The sequence below is a fragment of the Dermacentor variabilis genome, chromosome 9 (assembly GCF_050947875.1).
Source record: "Dermacentor variabilis isolate Ectoservices chromosome 9, ASM5094787v1, whole genome shotgun sequence".
In the NCBI taxonomy this organism is placed as follows: Eukaryota; Metazoa; Arthropoda; class Arachnida; order Ixodida; family Ixodidae; genus Dermacentor; species Dermacentor variabilis.
The window spans coordinates 33,102,677-33,124,585 of NC_134576.1; the positions used below are offsets into that span (position 1 = coordinate 33,102,677).

The 21,909-nt window shown below is 45.5% G+C and overlaps 1 protein-coding gene across 1 annotated transcript in view; it reads left to right on the forward strand.

Moving 5' to 3' along the window:
• Window positions 1-21,909, forward strand: part of LOC142592591 (astacin-like metalloprotease toxin 5) — an 85,635-nt gene that overhangs the window by 5,891 nt on the left and 57,835 nt on the right. The window contains exons 2-4 of the mRNA XM_075704124.1: window positions 7,312-7,382; window positions 13,189-13,261; window positions 21,338-21,452. Coding sequence (XP_075560239.1) covers window positions 7,312-7,382; window positions 13,189-13,261; window positions 21,338-21,452 — 259 coding nt within the window. The remainder of the gene's footprint in view (window positions 1-7,311; window positions 7,383-13,188; window positions 13,262-21,337; window positions 21,453-21,909) is intronic.

The following is a 21,909-nucleotide window of genomic DNA, read 5'->3' on the forward strand; positions in this document are numbered from 1 at the left end:
CAACGCATACGTCTGGTTGGGGCTTTAGGGATCCACATTATTCCTCCTGAAAGCAGAAAGGTGGTGGCGTCCTTACCCTTGCTGATAGTACAATATAATGTGTCCGTCGCTTGGATCTAGAGGGCGATCATAAGGCTGGTTTGATAGACATGCGGTGTTCAGGCAGTGAATGGCTGTTGCTCGGTAAATTGTAGGTAGCACCTGAAGTAACTCCTACAGCGGTTGGTCTTATACAGGCTTCAATTGAAAATGGTATAATTACGTATAATTTAGGAAGCCTAAAAACAGTGCAGAAGAAACTAGGAATAGGCAAGAATCAGATGTATGCGTTAAGAGACAAATCCGGCAATATCGTTACTAATATGAATAAGATAGTTCAAGTGGCTAATGAGTTCTATAGACATTTATGCAGTAACAGTGGCACCCACGAACCTAATGGAAGAGGGCATAGTCTAGAGGAATTTGACATACCGTAAGTAACGCCGGAAGAAGCAAAGGAGGCATTGGGGGTTATGGAAATGGGGAAGGCAGCTGGGGATGATCAGGTTAGAGCAGACTTGTTTAAGGACGGTGTTCACATTGTTCTAAAAAAACTGGCCACCCTGTTTACACAATGCCTCATGGCCAGAATTTTGGAAAAACGTCAGCATGATCTTAATCCATAAGAAAGGGGACGCCAAAGACTTGAAAAGTTATAGACCGATCAGCTTACTGCCACTTGCCTACAAAGTATTTACTAAGGTAATCGCAAAGAAAATCAGGAACACCTTAGACTTCTGTCAAGCAAAGGACCAGGCAGGATTTCGTAAAGGCTGTTCAACAATAGACCATATTCACACTATCAATCAGGTTATAGAGAAATGCGTGGAGTACAAGCAACCCTTATATATAGCTTTCATTGATTCGAGAAAGCGTTTGATTCAGTCGAAACCTCAGCAATCATGGAGGCATTACGGAATCAGAGTGTACACGAGGCGTATGTAAAAATACTGAAAGATATCTATCTATAGCGGCTTAACAGCCACCGTAGTCGTCCATAAAGAAAGCAACAAAATCCCTAATAAAGAAGGGCGTCAGGCAGGGAGATACGATCTCTCCAATGCTATTCACAGCGTGTTTACAGGAGGTATTCAGAGACCTGGGAAGGGAAGAATTGGGGATAACAGTTAATGGATAATACTTTAGTAACTTGCGATTCGCTCATGATATTGCCTTGCTTAGTGACTCAGGGGACCAAGTGCAATGCATGGTGACTGCTCTGGCCAGGCAAAGCAGAAGGGTGGGTCTAAAAATCCATCTGCAGAAAACTAAAGTAATGTTTAACAGTATCGGAAGAGAACAGCAATTTACAATAGGTAGCGAGGCACTGGAAGTGGTGAGGGAATACATCTACTTAGGGCAGGTAGTGACGGCGGATCGGGATCGGGAGACGGAAATAATCAGAAGAAGAAGAATGGGCTGGGCTGCGTTTGGCAGGCATTCTCAGACAATGAACAGCAGGTTAACATTATCCCTCAAGAGAAAAGTGTATAATAGCTGTGTCTTACCAGTACTCACCTACGGGGCAGAAACCTGGAGGCCTACGAAAAGGGTTCTACTTAAATTGAGGACGACGCAACGAGCTATGGAAAGAATGATGGGTGTAACGTTAAGGGATAAGAAAAGAGCAGATTGGGTGAGGGAACAAACGCGAGTTGATGACATCTTAGTAGAAATCAAGAAAAACAACTGGGGGCATGGACAGGACATGTAATGAGGAGGGAAGATAACCGATGGTCATTAAGCGATATGGACTAGATTCTAAGGGAAGGGAAGCGCCGCAGGGGGCGGCAGAAAGTTAGGTGGGCGGATGAGATTAAGAAGTTTGCAGGGACGACATGGCCACAATTAAATGTACATGACCGGGGTTGTTGGAGAAGTATGGAAGAGGCCTCTGCCTTGCAGTGGGCGTAACCAGGCTGATGATGATGATGATGATCCATGCGGCAGCTGAACTTCACTGAGAACTGCTGTGGCAACCTTGTAGGTCTCTGTCTTACGAATCTTGAAACTGTTTCCACCCAACATAGCAACGTTTACCTGGCTGCGCCAAACAAGTTCCACCTTCCTTTAGTGGCTTCTTTAACTCTGAAAGCACGGGAACGCGGCATCTGTTCCGTTGACACGAAGCGCAGCTTCAACTTTTCCCCAGGAGACTACGTTGGTTTGTGCCATTACCCTGAAAAACCTGATTGGCCGTCCGTAAATGGGACAGCTGGTATTGATGAACAGGTTAATTTGTGCACCGAGGTCATTGTAGATGGCATGATCATATTGAACAAAACCGCTCGAAACGTCAAAGTTCCCTCATTGGTTTTCTGAAGAATTTAAAACGAGAATAAAACTGAAAGTGCACAGTGCAAAATGGGGCAAACAGGCCTAGATAAGTGCAGTCTTGAATTTAGGCGCTATCCTGGTCTTTGCAAATTTTATTATAACAATGGTGACTATAGTCTCCTTGAGCGTGTTGAAGCTAGCATGACACGTAATTCAAGATTTTTCTGCAGCTACGTGCTCTCTCACTCTTCTAAAAGGAGCGCCGAAGATGTACGTCTTGCTGATGAAAATGGCAATGTTGTCTCGAACATCGCTCAGGCTTTGCAGATAATTTTTGTTCTGTATTTGGTGTCATAAGTGCTTTTACTTGAAGTTACCATCCCCTTTAGCATGGTGCATTGTGCACGGTGTGTACGCTATCACTCAATGAAGACCTTGTTTTCAAGTGTATGAAGAACCTCAAATTATCCCTTTTTTGTGACGCTGATGGTATCCCTCCCGCACTGTCTAAGATGTACGGAAGCATACTTGCATTTGTTCTCAAAAGCACCTTCAACAGTTCCTTAAAATCTAGTGTTTCCTATCGCTTGCAAGGTAGTATGGTAGCGTTCGTACACAAATCAGATGTCAGAAGTAGAGCCCTACTAACTACTGGCCTATATCTATCCTCAGCGCTTCGTCAAAAATGTTTCAATCTGTGTTGCATTATCTGCTTTTTGTTAGTGCTCAGAACTTTTTAATAGAGGGACAGTGTGGCTTTGTAACGGGGCGCTCCACAACAACGAACTTAGTCACATTTATAACCCATGCTTCCAGTGTGGTAAATGGTAGGGGCCAATTAGACGCGCTTTACTTTGACCTAAGTAAAGCATTTGATGTAGTTTGCCATGAGCGCCTTCTTACAAAGCTTATGCAAATGGACCCACCGTCTTCCATCACTGCCCTGGTATCAAACTAGCTGAGCAACAGATCGTGCTTCGTTGGCTTTAATAGCCAGGGTGATATTAGCTATGAAGTTGCCGGCGGAGTTCCTCAAGGATCTGTTCTGTGCCCTCATGTCTTCCCGCTCTTCATACATGACACTTCGTCAACAATTCGTTACTCTTCGTTGCTTCTATATGCTGATGATGTAAAGTTGTTTGAGACTGTCAACAGTGGTCACGACTGCGTTGACCTCCAAAAAGGCGTCTTTTCAATCTCGAACTGGTTCATAAACAATAAATCAAACTGAAATGCCTCCGAAACTATGGTAATAAATTATATGCGGAAAATACACAATGTGCAATTTTCATACACCCTCCTGGATGATCTACTGACCGTGAGGGTGGACGAAATGAAAAATCTTGCTGTGTACTTCGACTATACGCTAAGCTTCTCTTCACAGGCTAAGTGAGCGATACGACGTGTCCTTCGCGCTCCTGGTATTGTTTGTCGCATATCGCATGGCTTCCACTCCCGTGTTGCCTTTCTGAAATTGTATTATACTCTATGCCTTGCACTATACTAGAGCATACCTCGGTAGTATGGAACTGAGCGTGCAAATCTAATTGTGACCTCACTGAACACGTGCGGAATAAATTAATATATATTTTCAAGCAACGCTTCTGCCTTTCTGGTTACCATAGTCCCGTCTTCTCAAGTATACCTCAGCTCACACCTCTGAAGCCAACACCTATTATATCAGACCTTCCGAGAGCTTCAGTTCCTCTATAATGTGGTACATGGCATTATACGATGTCCAAAGCTTCTTAGTTCATGTTCAATTTCCGTGCCGCAAAAATATACCGGGACACATTCAGCGTTTCCAGCGCGGCCTTTTCGCATTAGTGACTAAGCCATCACTCGACTCCAAAAAAAACGTGTAATTTGTATATACTGCCTTTACTGAAGTATTTCAGGGTTCGTTGCCTGTGTTTTGTATATATGTAGATAATCACGTTGTATTAATGACTCCCTTTTAAGCCGCCTCCCGGTTTCTCTTTCCCTGTTTATTTTTCGATCTCACATTGTTTTGTGTATCAAATTTGTCGTCTCAATATATATCGCCTAGCGTGTTACTCTTTAAGTGCCCCAGTACGAATGCTCCGTAGCTGTTGCCGGGGGGTGTAACCAGCATTTGATTAATTGCTTGATTGATCGGTTTACCATTACCGATTCACTTACATATCATCATATTGATTTTTGTCTAATTCTGAAAAGATGAACCTTTCGAGTTTAGCGAGAGAGATGACTTTAAATGTGTAAAAGCGCATTCGTTGAGCTCGTACGCTCTAACTTGCTACTCTGCGCTGGCGAAAGGAAATAGGGAAAAATATTGCAGGGCGGTTCTTTCACATGCATCAAAATCTAGGCAGACGAGCGTTTTCTGCGTCTCGCCAGCCTAGCAATGCGGTCGTCGCGTCGGGGAACCGAGCCCGCCGCCTCGTGCGCCTTGGCTGAACGTTATAGCAACGGAGTCACCGTGATATGCGGGCCCTATGAATATTACAAATGTCATTTCGTAATCTATAATCCCATGTCATCCTTGACAGGGATTTTCTTTCCTTGGTATTCGTCCTGGTACTCCCAAAGATCATTTGTTTTGTGCTCTCCAAGTTGCATGACCTGCGAAACTGAACATCTGTATAGCCCTAAGTATAGAGAACACGCCCCTGTACGCGGTATTAGGCATTCTTGGGAAACTGCGTTATAGATGCGCCTTTTAAACGACGCAGGGGTGAAACTTGACGTGACCAATAGTTTTACAGTATGTTATATAGGAGAGTCGCGTTTCAGAGTTCACAAACCAGCTTGTTGCGGTAAAAGAATGTACAGATCCAATGCACATGTTGCGATCTACTTGAAGCGATGCATTCGCGAAGCTATGAATTGAATGCTGTGCAGCTAAATGGGAGTATAGTGTGTTGCTCCTGCGCAACATGAAGGCTTTAGTCTTCTCTGCGCAAACTTTTCCATTATTTCAGAAAGCTGTTCGCGAAAGTTATTCCTGTTCACATGGTATTTATAATGCGCGTTCTGTATCTGCGTTTTTAAACTAAATCGGCATTTCTTATTGACTTAAATCTTAGAAGTCTCTGTCTTAGGTGTGGGAGAAATGTGTACTCGCAATTCAGGTAGTGGACTCCACCACAATCTCATACAACCATTCGCGACACTCGGTAGCTCCTTTCACGAGGTGCTTCTTTTTATACGGAACATAAAAAAGGAATTAGGGCGGGAACTACGCACTAGCGAATTGTCATAAAGTGCGCAGTATTCTTTGCAATCATTACTTATGATAACCATTACTTCTGGTGAATCTTTAATTACGGTGCTCTGTGGGAGGTGCCATGGTGCTAGGTTCTCACGCTTAGGCTGGTTATTACGGTTACCGGTGGTGACTGCTGCAGTAATTATCAGTATGCAACATGCGTGCGCGAAGGTGGTCCTCACATGCCACGTATATCGCTGCACCGCATCACGTACCGATTGCAAAAATAAAACTTTCTAGCGGCGCGACGAATCAGCCAATTACATACGCCCGGAACTATATTCCGCTGCGCAAGGATATTACATATAAGTTAGGTTCGTACTTTCGGATGTACTGCAAGGTACTGCTGCGATGGAGTATAGCATTTCGTCGCAATATTATTTTTTAGGGAAAAATATCTTGGCATTTCAGTTAGTATCATCCACAATTGTTAGAAGCAAGCATTTAGGAAACTTCTAACTGGACCGTCTATATGTTTCGCAGCAAATTTTAAGGTGTTAAATTTCGAGCGTAAATTGCTCACAGGTGACCCTGACCATCAGAAGAAAATTTAGGAAAGAATAAAAATTGGCCAGAGCGCGAACGACAGGCATTACCAAATCATGACCGTGAGATTACCGTTATCGTTGAAAATAAAAGTGTACAATCATTGAATTCTACCGGTACTAACCTATCGGTCGGAAACCGGTAGGTTAGTAAAGAAGCTTGCGAAGTTAAGAACCGCGCAACGAACCATGTGAAGCAAAACATTAGATGTAACGTTAAAAGACAGGAAGAGAGCACTGTATATTAGAGAGCAAGCCTCAGTAGAGGTTGTATACTAGTTGATATTGAGGGGAAACGATGGAGCTGGGCAGGCCATGCAATGCGTGTACAGATAACCGGTGGTCTATGGAGTGACAGAATGGGTGCCAATGGAAAGAAACACATTCGAGGACGCTATAGAATTAGGCGGAGCGATGAAATGAGAAAATTTGCAATTATAACTTTGGATCAACTTGCACCTAAAACGAGTCATTGGAAATCGATCGAAAAGACCTTTGTCGTTGGCAATGGACATGAAAATAGCGTACTGCTACTGCTGATTATATCGAAAGTAGTACTTAGGCCATTTATCGAAAGTGGTATTGCATGCCAAGCAGGCATAATATTCCTAATTCCGGCTTTGATTTTGCCATTACATGTGCCCGAAAGTCAATAATTACCAAGCGAATTAGAATATTATAGCTAATTTGGGGAATTATCGTTGATAACATTGCGGGATAATGCCTACTTAGCTAGGTAGCCTACCAGCAAGCGTTGTGCCGAAACTATCGACAACAATTGTCAATGTCAGCGAAAAGCACGAACGTACACACGAACGAGCGATTGAAGCAACACACAAACGAGCAAGCGAGCGACTGAACTAAAGAATGAAAGAACAAGCAAATAAACAAACGAACGAACGAACATTTTCCTTGCAGTGCCCGACCACCGACCATCGACCACTCACCTACCAAAAAGCAGCAAAAGGCAGCAAAGAAAGTTAACAACAGGTGCCTAGACGTGGCATCTTCTAAATAATAATAATAATAATAATAATAATAATAATAATAATAATAATAATAATAATAATAATAATAATAATAATAATAATAATAATAATAATAAATCAGTTCCACGTGGAAAGAAACACCTAGTGTGCATCCTGTGAAAATGTTTCTGATCGAGTAACGTTGTTTTATTCCCCCCCTTCGCATACGCAGGCAACCAGGCGCTAGAATCCACGGGACTCTTCGAGGGCGACATACTCCTGCCTGGAAACAACTCAGACGATGTGAGCCACTCTCCTTGGCGACGGTTCTGTCACAGATCACGCGTGCAGGCGCAGCTGCCTATTATACTGCTCCCTGTAAACTCAGTGTCACTACCAAGGCTTGAGCGAAAGGTCGCGGCCTCATTTCCGTCCCGGTACTGGCTCCCGTATTCTGATGAAGGACGGAATCGGCAAACACCTGTGCAGTTATATTTTACGGCGTGCTCAAGAGCGACGCAGGAGGACGCCTTCTAGATAGCGTGAGGTGTGCGCGCGTTAATCCATTACTAAAGTGTACTAGAAGGGGTAGTGTGTTCAGGGCCGGCACGCGACATACATTGCCGTGAGACGACAAGTGTGGAAAGGTCCGGGCCTTGGATGCCAGCCCATGCGACAGCAGTACCGCCGCTAACATCCGTCGCTCACTCATGCTGTTGTTATCAGTTGTGCTGTTTGTATGCCGCTAGCGCGTACGTCGAAGTTTGTGCTGTTTGTGATTACTTTTGTAGTTTTATTAGATCAAACGACGCATTGTTATAGCAAAGACGGCTTTCCCTGAGGTATTGGAATTTGAAATTTGTCACCGCAACATAAGGAGCTGAATGCGTCTAATGAATTACTTAACTATTGGATAAATTCTAATGATACAACTTTCAAATGAATGCAGTATATAAACCGTATCAATAATAAATACATAAATAACTAATTAAAGATAAGTGTACTGCTGGTATGCGCTCCTCCTGACCTAGATAATTGAGTAAATCGGTAAATAGTCATTTTGCATTTATTTACTTTTGCTATATCCAACATATTGGTGATACTGTGGCTTTTCGAAGTGAAGTAGCCAATCTGTTTATGTTATTTGTTTAGTCATTCATTTATTTTCGTACTCTCAATCGCTCAAAGTATTACAGAGAGGGGGGGGAGGGTCGAGAACAAATGCGAGCGGTAATGGCAGTCTTGAAATTTTTGGAGTTAGTGATGGCAGTGATGGAGTCAAGGAAGTGGTTCCAGCCTTCCGAGGTTCTTGGTATAAGTGGGTCTAAGTATATTTTTGTGCGGAAAAGGGGTGCACCATCTTTTTAGGAAAGATCAATGCGAGATGATACGTACGATGGCTGATGAAGCAATTCTTCCCTAAGTATGTGATCGAAGTAAAAAGTTTTTTTTTGGAAAAGGCATAGTTGAGAACACTATCGGGGCAGAGCGAGGTCAGATAGGTCAAGAGTTAGTTTCGTTGATGAGACATTAGAATGACAACTATAGTTAGAAAGAATAATCCGGGTGCTGCGATTATGGACAAGCTCTGAAAGGTTTGTTAGTGTTACGTGGTCAAGATCCCAAATTGAGCAGGCATATTCAAGTCTGGGTCTCACCAAGGCCTTGTATAGTTGGAGATTTACAGTAGTATTGACGCGTGAGAAGTTCCAACACAAGAAAGCCAGAGTGCGATTAGCCTTGTTGATAATATAGTTTACATGCAAAGTCCGCGATAGATTCTGAGCTATAACGACGCCGAGATATTTGCAAGAAGTCACGGTGGTTAGGAGTGTGTTATTAAGAGCGTAATCAGCAGAGTTAGTTCAGTAAGGCAGTCGGGACACGCACATGCTTTTACATTGGTTAATATTAAGTTTCATTAGCCAATTGGAACACCAGCGGGAAATACTATCGAGGTCAGTCTGTACTATTGTATGGCCACAGGGATTACAAGTTATGCGATATATTACGCAATCATCAGCAAATAGTTTTATAGAAGAAGACACTTGGGTAGGCAGATCATTGATGTATATGAGAAAAAGTAACGGTTCTAAAACCGACCCCTGAGGCACCCCCTGATGTCACTGAAGCGAAAGAAAAATAATGACCACTAGCCAAAACACAATGAAAGCGGTTAGAAAGAAAGCATTTAATCCAACCTAGGACATCGGCCTCGAGTCTCAACATATCAAGTTTAAGAAGATTAGCTGATACGAGACTGAATCAAATGCCTTAGCGAAATCTAGAAAAATACAGTCGACGACGAAACCATTATCCATAGCGTGAAATAAGTCGTTTCTAAATAACGAAAGCTGCGTTTCATAAGAAAATTATTTTCAAAAATCGTGTTGACAAGCAGACAAAAATGAGTTAGATTCAAGAAAAGATACATCAGCTCAATTAGCTTGCAAGGTATACTGGTCAATGATATCTGTCGGTAATTTAGTGAACTAAACACACCTGATTTGTGCAAAGGAACCACTCTCCCCACCTTCCAATCACTTGGTATGATGCAACATTGCAATGAGGATGAGAAAATCTCATAAAGCATCAATAATGAGTACACTGATGTACATTCCGAAAACTTCAAATTTCGAAAAACTTCGTGCACATAATATTCATGGATTGTTTGTGTGATATCTGCATACGAAGAAGTAGGTCTTCATCCATACATTTTACAGTGGAGCTGTTAGAACCTAGCTGGATTTCTCTTGACGTCCGCAGCTTCGCCGAGCTGGGGTAGAGAGCTGAGAGAGAGTGAAAGCAAAGTATAAAAATATCATCGCGCAGCATAATAACACCGCGAGGGCGGGTGGAGCCATGGGGGGACAAGGAGTGGCGTGGCGGAGACACAGGTGGTCTGATGTCATTGCGCTCGAACAAAAACCTGCGCGCTCGCTTCGGTGCCCCTCTTTCTCGCAGTGTAAAAGATTGGCACTACTTTTCTAGCCTTCCCTCAGCTCCGCTGGTCTCTGGTGTTAGCGATAGCAGAGCCATGCATAATTTTTTCAAGTGTGACACGTAATTGTAAATATTGCATGTGTATTGCAAGAAGTTCTCTAACGACTCCTGGCTGAGCCAGGATTTCGATGGAACGATGACTGTTAGGCGTAACATCAAGAGACAGGCAGAGAGCGATGTGGATCAGAGAGCAAACTGGCATAGCCGGTATTCTAATTGCCATTGGGAGAAAGAAATGAAGCTGGGAATGTCATGTAATGTGTAGGTTAGACAACCGGTGGACAATTAGGGTTACAAAATGGGTGCCAAGAGAAGGGAAGCGCAGCCGAGGATGGCAGAAGACTAGGTGGGTTGATGAAATTAAGAAATTTGCAGGCGCTAGTTCGAATCGGTTGGCGCAGGACAGCGGTAACTGGAGATCGCAGGATTCCATGCCTTCATCCTGCAGTGGACACAAAATAGGCTGCTGCTGCTGCTGATGATGATGATAATGGCGCTATCAACGGTGAAGTGTACACGAAATGGTACATTTATTTTTAAAAGTCAGGAAAGTCACGTTCTGAAAAAAGAAAGAAACATTTGAAGGCAGCGCGTTGCACTCGCTGATGGTTCACGAAAAAAAAAAAACGAATGTTTAAAAAGGTTTGTATGTGCGGAGTATGTTGTCGCATCGTGATTATAGCTATGCCTGGTCGGCCGGAAAGACTTGGAAAAAGGTATATACCAGGATTCACATTAGGCTTCCGAGTGTGGAGCAAGAAAAGAAATTTGAGTCCTGCGCTATTCCAAAAGCTGGATATCGTTATTAGCCATCAGTGAAAAAAGCGAATCAAGCTTGGGATAGGCGTTGTACTCTTACTGCTGCTACCTTTAGTGCTCTCCTTCGAACCATTTCTAGCTTATAAACATCCTTTTTAAAATACGGGTCTTTAAATACGCATGTACTCGTATACTCTAGATGGGGTCGAATAAAAGTATTCCATGCAAGAATTTTGACCTGTGACGGCGTGTTCCTTAGTTTGTGTCTAAGAAATCCCAGTTTTCTAGCAGAAACTGAACAAACGTCCTCGATATGGCTAGACTATGATAGTCGACTGGTAATTGTGTCTCCCAATTATATAAACTTGCCGACTTCGATCATGCGATTAATATTTAATTTATATCTAAATGTGAATGAAGTAATTTCATTTGAAGTTGGCATAAAGACCAATTTGCTACTGTTTAGTTACATCGACCAGGCGTTACACCAATCAGAGATAAGAATTAGGGTGTTCTGCGAGCACTATTGGTACTTTCCACATTTAATTTGCTCATAAAGAGTGCAGTCATCGGCAAAGAGATTTAAGTTTATGGTGGATATGTCAACTGATGAAATGATGTCATTCGGGGGACTCCCAACGCTACAGGCAGAAATTCAGAGCTGCAACCTTCCATTTGAGCAAACTATTTCCGATTGGTGACGTAGGAGCGGATACAGGTAATTAGATTAATGGGTAGACAAATGCTAGAAAGCTTCTTGAGTAGATTACCATGACAAACACAGTCAAAGACTTCTTTTTAAATCTAAGAAAATAGCATCAATTTGGCTGTCATTCTCCAGTGCTGTTGGGAAATTATGAATAGTGGCGACGGGTTGGGCGCTGGTCGACAGGTCTGTTCTGGTACCAAGCTGGAAGGGAGTAAAAATATTGCTTTCTTCTAGAAAAGTCGTTATGTATAGCGCTGTGATACGCTCTAAAGGCTTACAGGGGCCGGACGTTATCGATAAAGGCCCGTAGTTTTCAAAATGCAGGCAATCACCGCTCTAAAGGGCAAGAACTACGAGAGCCGTTCGCCAATCATCTGGAAAATTCGAATCATCGAACGAAAGACGAAAGATATGGGGGAAGGCCTGTGGGCAATAGGTTGAGCGCACCGCTGCGGCAATACGCTAGGTATACCGTCTGGTCCAGCGGAAGATTTAGCCTTTAGATTCAGTAACGAAGAAAAAACACCTTCGAAAGTAACGAAATCGACATACACAATAGGAAGAGAATTATTAATCGTGGTGGTATGATGTTCCTCTGTGAATACTGAGTGGAAATAGTAAGTGAATCTAAATCGGCTATTTTCGTTGCATCATTGACGATATGGTCACCCAACGATATCTCGGACAGTCTTTGTGCGTGTCGCTCAAGTACCGCCACTATCTATCAGGGTTATTGCTGAAGAAGTTAGGGAGTGAGTCGTTGGAGTATCTCGCCTTGGCTTCGATTAACCGAACCGCAAGCTGGGCCTTCAATTAAATGCTAGGTTTCTATTAAACTAGGTTTCTAAGTCTGCTAGGTTTCCCTCAATACGTTTTGGGGGAATAGACGCGCATCGCATCTTTGCGTAATGTGCTACGCTACTTATTCTTTTTTCAACTTTTGTCAGATCCTACCTGCGCACTTAATGAGGCTGTGTTGTTTTTGTAAGAAGCCCTTGGTAATGCAACATTGGGTGCTATACATCATGTGCTCAATTGAGGCTGCCGCATTGTAAAGGACAATTGGAATAACTTTTAATGAGTAAAGCCCGTCAGGTGTTACAAACACGGTCTTATCACAGTGCATGGGATCCACAGTGACCTGCCAAGACAGACCGCAGATTGATGGCTGAAAAATGCTTCGCGCTTAGGAGCAGTCAAGGCATCATCTATTCGTGACGAAGGATACATGTCTTTCCTAGTAATCATATTTAGATGTATTTAGTAGGCACAGTTATACGTCGAAAATTACAAGCAGCATGAAAGTACCCCCCGAAATTATAATGAATTGTAAATCTGTAGTATTAAGAATTTTGAAAATAAAGTCATCATACAGATTTTCCCTTTGATCCTCTCCCTCGGGGGCTGTTGTGGGAGAGCACAAAGCGCACGCACTGCTTCTTCTGCAGTGCAACCGAGAGGCGGCTCACGTGGGTTCACGACTGTCCAGAGGACATTATGGCGACACTCAGAGGCTGTGGTTAGAAAGGTCGACATCATCTCTGCGCAAGCACGCTGATGGTGCTGACAGTTAGAAAAGAGCGTCAGAGACAAACATACCGCACAGCAAACTGACGACAGCTTTTTGCCCGTTTGCAGCGTACAGTGGTGAGGAATGATCAACTGCTGTGGCCGGAGGGCATCATACCATTTGTCGTCGAGTCAAGCCTCGGTGAGTGAACTTCTTTGATTGATGACAGGCCACAGACGCATTCATTTTTCGTCTCTCAAGAAAGTACTGTAACTATTGATACCTAAAGACACATTTTACTCTGCAGCTGGCTACGAATAACCTGTGCCTGTGGCACATAGGCTGAGTAGTTCAATCGATGATTGGAGAGGGGATACATTCGATAGAATAGCATTCTAGTTGAATGGGTCTACCGATTCATTTTGTTCTTTAGAGACTGAGTGACGTGTTTCGCAGCTTACTCTGCGTGAAACGTAGTTACCGCCCCTATCCTTCTACCTTTTCTTTCGTAAGGGTGTAAGTACGTGCTTTCAGATTTATTCGCTATGAAAGTGTAAACGGAGACACCGACAACTTCCTTCCTGAAATTTTATGCACCACCATCCTTACACTATCACAATAGCAGCCACCATCAGCGCAGATTATCTTAGCTTGCTGCAGGCCAAAAAACCTTGCAACAAGGTCCAGCTACACATGTATTACGTGAGCTGACGGCATGCATCGTCCACCATTTCCAAATCACTGCTTCCAGTGCTATGACGCTTCTGGCGGCGTTACATATCCCTTCGGACCAATCGTGTTTGCCGTGTTTGTTTTATCTGACACTTTTTCTTTCATCCTTCATCGCTTACTAGAAGTAGGGTGTCAGGCGTGCCGCTAGGCTAAGCTCTCTACATATTATTAACTCTCTCTCTCTCTCTCTCTCTCTTTGATAGCGGCATCATGCTTTACCGCTTGATGACTTCCCGAGTCCTGTTACTTCCTGCTGCCAAGTAGAATACCATAGATGGCGCTGTTTTCTCAGTTTTCTCTTTCCTGTAGAAAGTAATTTAATAGTAATCACTTTAAAGTAATCAATTTCCTGGCCCTAACATCGCGACAGCGACATCTTAACCAAGCCTCTACGGACAGGCAAAGGAATGACGTGAACGTCTGGCAATGCCACTAGGAATGTCAGCGTGCGTGCACCGAACACGTAGTGGCCGTGATTTGAGGACCGACGTCTAAACAAGGACCACGACGCAGAACGGAGAGCGTAAGCGTCGGCTCCCGTGTTTCAAAAAGATTCAGTCTGTTATTGAACTCGCCATACTGTGCCCCGACCGGTTTCAAAGCCCTCAACTGCGCTGTCTTATACCCCTGTCGAGCGGGCAAGTGCACTCAGGGGGAGCGCACTTCGGGACCTTGAGTGACACTTTAGGCTACGCTGTGCTAAACGGGAAAACAGAGCGCACTCACACTAAAAAAAATGGCGCCAGACTAAAACTATGGTTTTGGAAGATGTAGATTACAATAAAAAAAGAACATTCTAAAAACCAATTGGTGTAGTTGTATTATAAATAAAAAACTATCATAATCTACATTTACTCAACAAAAAATAAAATATTTTTATCATAAGAGTGTTGCAAGTCGAGGCCGGCCAAGACGAATGCTTAGCCAATCCAGAACAAAATGGCGTGCGACGAGGCGGCATTTGATCCTCCTAAAACAGAATATCAGCGAGTTTTGTTCTGATTATTTTTAAAAGCTGTTCAACAGCTAGTCCAAATCATATCGGACAGTTTCCCAGGCACAGACGCGGAACTACTAGAGAAACTGAAAGAACGATACATAGGACCACCACTATACACAGACGCCCCAAACGAGACGCGACCATACCTTGGAAAGGCGAATTCCAAATTAGATGAACCTTTCACATATGCAAAAGTCTTTGAGGCAGCTCAAGCAGCTGCCAACAACTCGGCTCCTGGCCCTGATGTCATCACGAACGCGATGCTTCGGAACCTGGACGCTAGAGTCCTGACTAAAATCACAGAACTGTTCAATGGCGAGAGCTGGTTCAAAGGCCAATTTACTCCGGAATGGAAACACGCTAAAATTATCATGATCTCCAATCCTAAAAAGACCCCCTAAATAGGCGCTCGGAGGCCCATTTCTCTCACGTCCTGCCTGGGTAAACTGTACCAACGAGTGGTACAAATAAGACTGCAGCGGTACCTTGAAGAAATAAGATGGTTTCCAAACACCATGATAGGGTTCCGTACGGGGCTATCCTGTCGAGACGCATTGTTACTGATCAGAGAAGAAGTTATAGCTAACATCATCCGCGGAGAGGAAAGACTAGTGCTGGCACTAGACCTCAAGGGAGCATTTGATAACGTTTCGCACAAAACAATATTGGAAGAACTCGAATTGACGGGATGCGGAGAACGAACATACAACTACGTACGGGCTTTTCTCGCCAACCGCACCGCCACTATAGGAATCGGTCAAATCGTTTCCCAAAAGTTCAATATGCCCAGCAGAGGAACACCCCAAGGGGCAATAATCTCACCTTTGCTGTTCAATATAGCGATGTGTCGCCTGGCGCGACAGCTGGACCAAATCCCCGATTTGGGTTACACACTGTACGCGGACGACATAACGCTGTGGGAAGCAAGGAGCTCTCTGGGACACAAAGAACAAGTACTACAACAAGCAGCCGAGGCAGTAGACAAATTCTCGAGCAGCAGTGGCCTCAAATGTGCCCCCGAAAAATCGCAGCTCATTCGGGTACACTCGAGGGGCTACATATCCAACGGGTCTGTCAACATCGTTGTGGAAGGACACACGGTCCAAGAAGTTAAGCCGATGCGGATCATGAGTTTGTGGCTCCAAAGTAGTGGGAACGCATTCCACACCATGAAAACATTGAAAACCACCGCAAATAACATTGCGCAAATGATCCGTCGCGTAACTTATAGAAAAGCGCGCATGCAAGAACACGACACGCTGAGGCTCGTCCTAGCGCTAGTGGTAAGCCGAGTCACGCACGGCCTGCCCTACCACTTTCTTAGTCGCGAGGAGGAAAGGCATGTCGACATCATAATAAGATCAGCATACAAAGCGGCCCTCGGACTACCCAATGGGACGTCCACAGATCGCCTGCTAGCCTTAGGGGTATAGAACACATTCGAAGAACTAAAACAAGCTACACTAATCTTGCAGAGGGAACGCTTGAGCTACACTCACGCAGGACGGGCTCTACTGACAAGGGCACGTATTCCCCCACACCCACAATTTATCAGCGAACACGTATTACCACTGCCAACCTCAACACAAACTCGAATAACAGTGGCACCCATACCCAAAAACATGCACCCTGAATACAATAAAGCAAGGCGAAAAGCACGCGCTCAACATATTAGAACAATGTATGAAAGTAATCCCAGGTGCAACACAATATACACGGACGCAGCCGCGTATTCGAATGTACACTCGAACGCCAGTGATGCCAAAAGAACATCAGGAGGTACACAGTGGCAATCGTCGACGCGAAAGCACAGCAACAATTTACGGCATCTACCAAGGCAGGTACTCCCGCGGTGGCCGAAACTTTCACCGTGGCGATGGCCCTCGCTCACGCGGAACGCACGCAAAAGAGCGTCACCATAATAACAGACTCACAAGAAGCATGCCGCCTTTTTTTCAGGGGCCAAGTGACCAAAACATGTCACTCAATAATACCGACGAAATTCGCCCATCATCACCGAATCCTATGGTGTCCAGGTCATACAGGCCTGGAGGGGAACGAACTGGCCGATTCGCTTGCCCGAGGTATTAATAACCGGGCCGACTCGACTGGCACGGTCCCAGGTAGCCACTGTAATCACCCCAATCCAACGAATGCCCGGGAGATTCTCGCTCATCAGCGTGTAGCCAGAAAAAAGTACCCTGCCCCTTACCCACAACTCAGTGGAGAGGAAGCCGCAAGCTGGCGCAAAACTCAGACTGGGGCATTCCCCCACCTTAAATTACAGAATGCCATGTTCCCCACTCGCTACAGGCCCGACTGCCCGTGGTGCGAAGGCATACCAACACTACAACACATTACTTGGGATTGTGGATCACATCCGTTTGATGAAAAACACTACACAATTGAGCAATGGGAGGCACGGCTAACCAGCTCAGACCTGGTGGGACAACAGTCCTTCATTATACAGGTCAAGCGCGCGCCCGAGGCTAGCGGGGCCTTGGACTAAAGGGTCTCCGACCACTGCACCTAAGTTGTTTAAGTCAATCAATGTTCCTCTCTCTCTCTCTCTCAACAGCTAGAATTACCTTTTGTGTCATTTTTCTGTATATTACATTTTGTATCGTTGAAACCGCTGGCGGCGAGGCTACGCACTCGACCAGCAAAGTGCGTTCCGTGAACGCACTCCGACCTGAGTGCACTCTTCTGCGAGTACACTCAGCTTGCGACGTTTAGATTTGGGAAAGTGTACTTAAAACCGAGTGCACTATCCGCAAGTACATTTCACTTGCCCGATTGACAGGGGCATTAGAGGGTTCCTATTCCCCATCCCTTCCATATTCCCCATCCCTTCCGGCTCCTGCAGCGACAGATTGAGTGGCCCTCGCCGAAAAACTGCACTGCCAGGATCGTATTGCAAAGTATAGAGGAGATGAAATAAAGTATGCTTATGCATAGTGATGGCCACATGACCTGTACTTCAATACCGCGAAGGTCTTTGGAGGGCCGAAACGAAAAAAAAATAACTTGATTTTGTCGCACTTAGTGCATCAAATCGAGAAGGGAACCGCATTTGCAGCCTGTGTCGACTATATTACACTACAACCCTGAATTCCGCGTTGTAGGAGTTGTCGGACGATCTCGCCGCTGCCACCAGTTGTAAGGGTTGTAGGTCGTAGGGAGGAACTTGTGATGAACTAGGCGTGCAGGATTTATTTACATATTAACATTAGAACCAGAGATACACTCGACAGTCTAGCGTGGCTCCCAAATGGAGCACGCAAGACGAAGCATACAGCATACGAAGCTCCAAACACGCAGCACAGAGCACGAGCACACTGCTCACGAGCACGATTACAGAGCACACTGACGAGCACACTCTAGCAGCCGACCAACAGCTGCCTATAAACACTCCGTGCTCTCTAGATCCCTAGGTGAGGGAAACGTTCGACCAGTCATCGTAGCCGAGCCGCCTTTGAGCGGCAGGGCTTACACACACACGTACGCACTGGTTTCACTGCCCCCACCGTGGTGAGACGGGCTTCGCAGAATTCGGGGCTTACGTCTTGACCAAGGTAGGCGCCTCTTATTCCCCAAGCTGACCCACGCAGCGTGGCCGCCGGTTCTCCATTGTATTGAGTCCTGATAGACGCGTGGGACGTTGCCGCCAGATACATTCCCTCATCGGAGACCAGGTTCCGTAACAAAGCCTGGTTCGTCGAACTCATCTCGACAATCCCGCGACGAAGAGTCGCAGGCGCGGCGTATCCGCACACAGTAGACTTAGTGGCGCCGTTTGGCTAGAGGATGACGGTGGCTTTCCAGGAAATGTCGACACCGCTGTCGCACCTGGCTGGCAAAACTTTCCATGTTGACTCCTCAGCAGGCCGTTCTTAACAGCGTATAGTGGTGATGATGCCACAAAACTTTTTTTTTCTTTTCCTGAACTTCACATTTCGTACGCATTTGCAGGGTTGCGCGTCACAGTAATTGCCTCATTTTTGTTTTTTTCTTTGCCTTTTCCTGTACGTCTTTTCCTCTGTTTCCTTCTCCAAGTGTAGTGGGCACTGCCGTGGTTAAAGGGGCCTTTGAACACTTTTTTAACATCGTAAGAAAACGTTGCCGGTTTCTAGAAGAGACCTCTGTGAACATGTGGGCCACATGTTATAGTACTGCATGCAACAGGAAATTCACAATCTCGTGTCAAAAACATTGAAAAATAGCTTGCTCTCGCCTCCGCAGTGTTGTCATGTAGCGTCATCGCAAGCGGCTGGACCCTCCAGCAGCGATTAGCTGCTTTCGTGATCGTAAGAACATTCTCAGTAATACCATAATTGCTCATTTTAAGGTAAATAAGATGTATATATCTGCGGTTTCAAAGATACCGAAAACTAATTTCGTCTCTGCGCTGCCGATCTACACACGACCGATTTGCGCAGCTGCGTCTGCAGTGCATTGCCTCCGAGACAACAGTAGCGGGCTGCATAGTGGATGGATGGATGGATGTTATGAGCATCCCCTTTGGAACGGGTGGTGGGTTGCGCCACCAAACTCTTGGTATTATACTGCCTAATGTGTTAAGTTAAACAATAAAAAAACTAAAAATAAATAAACACTATGGACTCCCACACCCAAATTTTCTAATCCCCTATTGCTAACTGCGCTTTTGTACGTCTCCATTTATTGTCGTTTCCCTACTTTTCGGCCACCAATCCTCCCATCGCCTCTTACTAATGCCTATTGCTATTACTATGCCTAGTGTACTCAACCGCGCCTGCCACAGGCGGCCGCGACGAGCCCTATCGCCACCGACGCGCTCCAACTTTTACTTGGGGCTTTGCCCCCAATCGGTGGGCATTGCCCCCTTCACTACTCCTCTAAGTCCCTTTCAGTAGAGCTAATGGAGACGAAAGCAGAGACAAAGCCAATTGTTGGTTCAAAACTACGTGAGCTCCGCTTATAGTTGAAGGATCCCCAAAACATTTTCCGGCAGGAGACTCGTGAGGCGACGTCCATTAATTGTGAGGGAATTTTTTTTTATTAATTAGCAGAGTGTTTGAGGGCCCGCGCGAGGCTTCACAGGGCCGCAAAGTATGATGTTTGTGTCCTTTTCTGAAGAGAGAGAGAGAAATCGGGGAGGGAAGAAGAATATGTGCAGGCAGGTTAACCAGGTAGGACCTGGTTTGTGAGAGAGGGTGAAGATGGGGAAAAAGAATGGAGGAGGGAATAAAGAACAACCGATGTGCGACGCACGCAAAAGGGTTGGCCGCGCAATCATAGGCGGTCGCGGAGCTCAGTCAGCTTCAAATAACGCAGCATTGCCCACGTGGCCCAGGTGCGAATTGTGGTCGATGCCATCATGGCTCCAGTACTTGTTGGTCTGCGAGCACTCTGTAATCAATGAGGCTTAAAGCGGCGCGTACTGTCTGCCTCGCATTGTCATAAGAAGGTGATATGTTCTGTGCATATAGCCTCGTCGCAATGACAAACGCTGAACGAGGCACTGTCTATCATGCCGATACGGGAAACCTTATAGGCACCCGTAAACGTTACACCAAACACGTCTTCCTGCCTTACTCGTAACAATAGTTGAACAATTTCCCCGCGTGCTGCCCTAACTTCTTGGGGATGACACACGCCTTATTTCGTACCATCACGTCCGCGAATGCGTTAATGTATGCTCCAATAAATCCTCTTGGGAGTCAGTGCGTGCGTCCGTCTCTTCTGTCCATTCTCCGCCCACCAGGTGCGCGGTTATTTGTAATGCACTGCCAATCATCCCTGTTGCGCACTTTACTCGTGGAAAGGGAAGGCGATTTTTTCCAGTGCGTGGCACATGGGCCCGCTCTGCGTATGATCCGCCAGGCCATGACCTGGAACTTCACCAAATCCACATTTCACAGTAAATCAACGTGTGATTCACAAATTAAATAAATCAGTGCGTAATCATTAATTGGTGCGAGGTTGCTAAAGTGACATACATCTACCTAACCCCGTACTGAACGCCGGGTCGCTCCGCTTCCCTTGGCAGAAACCCTCCGTGTCAGGCTCTTTGGTAAAGCATACAAAATAAGAACAGACACTGCTGAAGTCAAATGGGGTATGATACACGGGCTTACAGCAGTGCCGCTGCCGTTGTTGGCGTGAAGTCGACGCGATAGGGAAGGGAGGGCAGAACGGTCGCAGGTAGCATGTACTAAAGGATCACTCTCCCACGGAGAGCCTTCCGCAGTTTAGTTACTTGGAGAGCACTGATGAACGCAACACCCGTCCCACTGCCGAAGCAGAAACAAGTCCTTCTTGCACCCAAATTTTCACGCCGTCACGTGGCACTCGCATCGCAACGTGCGTGCCATCTCTCCTAGCAAACAAAAACTGCGACCCATACTATCCCTCGCTGTATGTGTGCATTGCAACGTGAACGTCACAAACCGCGAGGGTCGTGCGGGAATAACGAACGCCGGGAAACGCGAGAGGTTAGGGCGTCCCCACCGCTCGGTATATTGCTTACTTGCTTTTTGTTTCTGTGGATTGGTGTGTCGCAGGTCGATACACGGAAATGATTCGGCAAGCGATCGACGAAATTGAAGGAAAGACTTGCCTACGTTTCGTGCCTCGCACCACGCAACGGGACTACATCACCATTTACCGCGGATCGGGGTGAGTGCTTGCTTCCTGTATGTGCCCTCACGTGGGTGTACGATGCGCCTGCCTGCATTTACTAACATGGGTCAACCTATGCTAATAAGAAACCAAGGTTTTGTCTTTCCCAAGGGAATGTGTGCCACGATTGGCCCGATAGCTCATCGGGTTATTTGGCGATTCGTCTTAGCGAGGAAAGAGCCGACAAGGACGTGAGGACGAAGACGGACTCTGTCTTCCGAATGAAGGTTCGTTACAAGATACGTCAAATTTATGTCCTTGTAGAGGAATAAATTAGGGCCCCATCGCAAATTCGGGCTATGCTATAAAACTTGTAGGTCACCGTTCAGGGACCGTCTGACTGCAAAGTTTTAAATTGGTTATTATTACAGCAGATGGAGAAATCGAAATGTTGCTTTGTCTCCACTACCGCCCCAAGAAACTTCATCGTCTAGGTCACAAGCCTCCCCCCCCC